General features: G+C 41.3%; 2 protein-coding genes across 3 annotated transcripts in view; both read right to left on the bottom strand.

Annotated features, from left to right (window-relative positions):
* The window catches only part of SARC_04100 (hypothetical protein), a 4193-nt gene extending 3527 nt beyond the window's left edge, over positions 1-666 (bottom strand). The window contains exon 1 of the mRNA XM_014302095.1: positions 275-666. Within this exon, the coding sequence (XP_014157570.1) occupies positions 275-597 (323 nt within the window). The 5' untranslated portion in view covers positions 598-666. The remainder of the gene's footprint in view (positions 1-274) is intronic.
* Positions 667-1683: 1017 nt separating this feature from the next.
* The window catches only part of SARC_04099, a 3369-nt gene continuing 528 nt past the window's right edge, over positions 1684-4524 (bottom strand). The window contains exons 2-5 of one of the 2 annotated variants that reach the window (XM_014302094.1): positions 3610-3855; positions 2890-3113; positions 2346-2576; positions 1684-2024 (exon numbers count right to left, since the gene is read on the bottom strand). In XM_014302094.1, the coding sequence (XP_014157569.1) occupies positions 1973-2024; positions 2346-2576; positions 2890-3113; positions 3610-3855 (753 nt within the window). In that variant the 3' untranslated portion in view covers positions 1684-1972. The remainder of the gene's footprint in view (positions 2025-2345; positions 2577-2889; positions 3114-3609; positions 3856-4524) is intronic. The other variant, XM_014302093.1, reaches the window with a different exon arrangement.

The raw sequence follows: 4524 nt of genomic DNA, 5'->3' as shown, positions 1-4524 counted from the left end.
GTGTGTGTGTGTGTGTGTGTGTGTGCACATAAACCTTTTCTCATGTGTAAAAGTGAACAATATTACTCCTTGCTGAGATATACAAAGCAATCTCAAAAGACAAGCATATGCAAGTGAAAAAAATACACTGTTAACAAAAGAGAAAACCTTCACATCTATCATCTCGTACGATTATCCATCGGAGATCATTTCGGTACAAATTCCCGAATATGAATACAAGATATGAAGAGAGACCAAACCACACACATTCGGCAGCACCTCCAATACCACATACTTGGAAGGAATCCACAGATTGGACGATCCAGTGTCAAAAATGACCTTGAATGACTGAGCAGGCGTACCAATGGACACCACACCGAAGTACTGCGCATTGAGATAGTCCTTAAGATAGATGTGAGGGGCATCAGGGTCATATTTGTTGGTCTCCGGTGCCATCCACATGTGCTCGTTAGACGCTCCACTCTCGAGGTATTGTAGCATGGAAGGTGCGTTCTTGATAAGCTCGACTTTGTGCAGCTTGGGAGTGGCGGCTGGCTCGTTCACGGAGAGACCGCATACGGCAGCTGCCAAGGTGATGAGGACTGCGGGAGTGAACATGGTGTATGTTTACGGGTTAGGTACGTATATACGCTTGAGTAGTTAGTTATACAAACACTAGTGTAGATGTGTACGTGATCCGGTTGTGTTGTTTGTTTTTGTATTTGTTTTATGCTGATGTCATTTGTCCAATCGTCGAATGATGATCTTGCAGAAAAGCGAAAAAGCATCTACAGCTATTGAAATAAACGACGGACGTTTTTATTTAGGATAAAAGATTTTGTTTTTTTTGTTTTTATTTATTTATTAAAAAACAGTTTTTCTTTCTAATTTTTTTTTTGGGTATTTACACAACTTTTTCTCTATCTTCTCCGAAGTGACAAAGGATCATTATTTCAAGAAACGTCATACTCACTATTGCAACGAAATATATATCAAACTGCAATTGTTTTATATTACAAAATAATGTTTTATATTAAATACGGGTTAAAAAATGTCAGGCTGTCAGCACTCAACACTCAACTCAGCACAGCCACAAAACAAAGTCTTCACAACTGTCGTCATTGACTCTCTTCGTCGTCTGATAAAGTGACAACTGATAAAGTATTGTATTTTTATATATAAAAATCCTTCAAAATTGTTTGTTTGGTTTGGTTTTGGGGGGGGGGATTTTTTGTAACTAAAAAGAACAAATCAAAATATGTGTTGTTATTTATCAAAACAGAACGCTCTGAATTGTCATTGAATAAAATGGATCTCAATAAACCAATCAACATGCCTACAATGTATTGATATGCAACTTTGTTCAATCATATGTCACTAGTTGCAAGCGTGCTCTAGAACACGTCGAGAGTTGAGGCTCTGCCGCTCTGCGCCTCTGCGACTGCCTCTCTGACCAGTGACCTCCCAAACTCCCGGCTCCCTGACCCTCGGACTCGTCGTTGTAGACTGAATCCGAACTTCTGAAGTCTGAACTTCTGAAGCCTCTGAGTGAGGTCTGAGTGACTGTGAGTCTCTGAGACGGGCTGGAACTTGGAAGTTTGGAACTGGTATTGTATGGACAATGGCGCCATATTCTGAGATATTTACACAACAATATTTAGTATTACGTATACATGTACTATTAGTCTATTACATTGATACGAATACAATTCGAATACTGTTGAGCCGACTGCAGTCTGAACTCTGCACAATATGTGACTGTGACCTATAGCTTTTGTTAAAGTCACAAGACAAACAGTCACGCGCTAAATGAAATTGGGAATCTCGGAATAAAGAGTTTTGAACTTTGTTGGGGCTTGCGACTCTGCGACCTGCGTCATACAAGCGTGATAAAGCACTGGCACTCTGGCTGCCAACAGCTCTTATTGAGTTTATTGGTATCTGTTATACAATAACGCTACACTTCATGTACGCATCCCAATATCGCAGGCTTCTACACTTCACCCCTGGCTATCGTGGCATTCTCTGGGGTAGTGTCCAATTTGCTGCGTAGGAGGCAAGTAATAAACGGATTAGGAATACGTTTTTGAAGTTTAAATGTCATTTAATTTGGCGGAACATTTTAAAACTTCCACCAAAATGTATGACAATATTCCAGTTCGGTTGCTTCATTATGCCAAATTGTTAGCAAGTTTCCACACAACAAGAAGAAAAGGATGAGAAAGCTTTGATAATTGATATGAAATTTGAATCTTGTTGGAGGTGTTGTTAAGGGTTTTGAAACGAGTGTTCGAGGTAATTTAAGGTTTAGGATGGACAACCTAACATAACATCTGTTTCAGCAAACTGCCATACTCTCCACTTACCTTTCACTTGTCTCCTTCTGCGTCTGTGCCTGTGCCTGTGCCTTCGATTTCGTCGTCGCGAGATGGAATGCCCATCGTAAGGCCACATTAAACGCCGCTGTGTGCTCCCCTTTAAAAACCAACACATACTCCCGTTTCACGCGAGCATCCCAAAATACAATCCCCATTCTGAGCTCAGCGGTTTTCTTGCTCTGTTCCATGAGGGATAGGGCTACGTGACACAGCGGGTATCTGTGGATGTATACGTATATTGTATATTTGTCCGTATAAATGGGGTGTTGCTACATCTCACAGGATTGAGTAGTACTTCTTGTGATTATGCTCAACTTTTCTAAATACGGTTTACATAGTACACATCGACGTATACGTTGTAAAGTGATATCAACGTAAGACTATACTGCTTATTCGCCAAGGATTAAAACTTTTACCAATGTGCAATCCACGTGTTCCGACAAGTATGTATTCACATTGCAAATCTCGAGAGAGTTTGCGTACTATACTCTACATTAACATTAGCCAACGAATACCCTTTACCATCACTTACTGGACACTAACTGTTGGCGAATCCGGTCCAGGTATATATGTCAGTTTCACTCCCTTAAGAGATACTTGCACGGTCACTTGACCGTTTCTGGTTGGACCTTGTGTAGGAGATAGTCCCGCAATCCCTTCTGTTTTACTAATGTCGTCGTTGCTGTCTGATTCTTTGCGAAGCCTGCTCAGTGCTTTACGGCAGGCATTATTCATATCTCTCGAGTCCGTTGGCACCTGTAATATGATGTGTGTAACCAACGACGTTAAGGCTACAAAGACCATGAAGATTGGGTTTCCACACACAAAGTACACTCTGTTGGTCAATGTTTCTGGTTTGATGCTGGTGTGTTTGTTGAGGGATTAGGTTCAGGACTTCGAGCAAGATCAGTTAAACCATTCACAGCTACCGAGAGAGGCATGCCATTGAACAATATACCACAATATTAGGCGTGCGTCCTACCTCATCTCAACGTGAAACGATCTATAGGGTTACAAACGATGTCTCCTGCAATCGGTCGACAGTGCAGTGGGTACTATAACACATTATGGTTAAACTATTGATAATCTTTACGGTAGACGTTGTTTTGCTGTCGTACGATATTGCTGTGAAATGTGCCGAAACCCTGACAGTAGCATGAATATACACATGTATGCATATGCCTCTATCTTATCTATATACCTACAATCAATTTACATATCAATATATTATCACGCTTCAGAGTGCACACACCTCTCCATAGCCCACATACGTCACCGTGTACGTGAACGTCGATTCTTCATTGTACTGCCGGTCGTTCATCTGCGGCACAACTGATTTCCGTCTGCTATCAGCGAGAGCTGCACTGTCTGTTACAAGCTCCCGCTGCTGTGTATCGTCGATAGTGAACCACTCGTCCATTGCCGCGGATTTGCGCTTTGTGTTCGGGGTCATGAACTTGGACATCCAGCTTTTCCGCTTGTCTTTTGAGTCGTGCTGCTAAACGGAACAGAGAGAGAGAGGCCGGTACACTGAATAGACGATAACATGCAGTTGTCAGACAACTATAATATTAAAACTGTGCGCGTTCTAATAATCGTACAAGTAGCAGTATACAAACTCATATACGTCTGTATAGTGTACTGCGTTTTAGTCGACTAGCCGGTCACTCCCTGGGATTTAGAAGAGTAGGCAAGCGGGACGCCTTACTTAGCTACATTTAGCACAGATTGCTGATACAATAACAATCACTATTTTCATGAGACAACTACTGTGACAGGATGCTTTGTATGCGTGAAACAATGAGGGTTGAACGCTGTAATATAGCACGAGTAGAGATTTAGGAAACAGATTGGTTAGCATTTCACTCTATCTATGCATTTCATACTTACTAACAATCACGAAGACATTCTACAAAGGGGACAAAAATGAAATACCTAGAAAGTACCAAACAGACTCAGTCCGACGAAGTACGAGAAAACCTGGACAGGTATACACTGCGTGGCAATTCAGCTATCTTGGGATGATAAAGAGTGGAAATAAAAAAATCTGACCCCCACATTGACTCAAAACCAGTGTATGCTACTAAGACGAAAAGAAGAAGCATACAAATAGGAGTTATATATATATATATATATGTGTGTGTGTGTGTGTGTGTGTACACGTGTA

This window comes from Sphaeroforma arctica (genome assembly GCF_001186125.1).
Source record: "Sphaeroforma arctica JP610 unplaced genomic scaffold supercont1.221, whole genome shotgun sequence".
In the NCBI taxonomy this organism is placed as follows: Eukaryota; class Ichthyosporea; order Ichthyophonida; genus Sphaeroforma; species Sphaeroforma arctica.
This window is presented reverse-complemented; position numbering and strand designations above follow the sequence as displayed.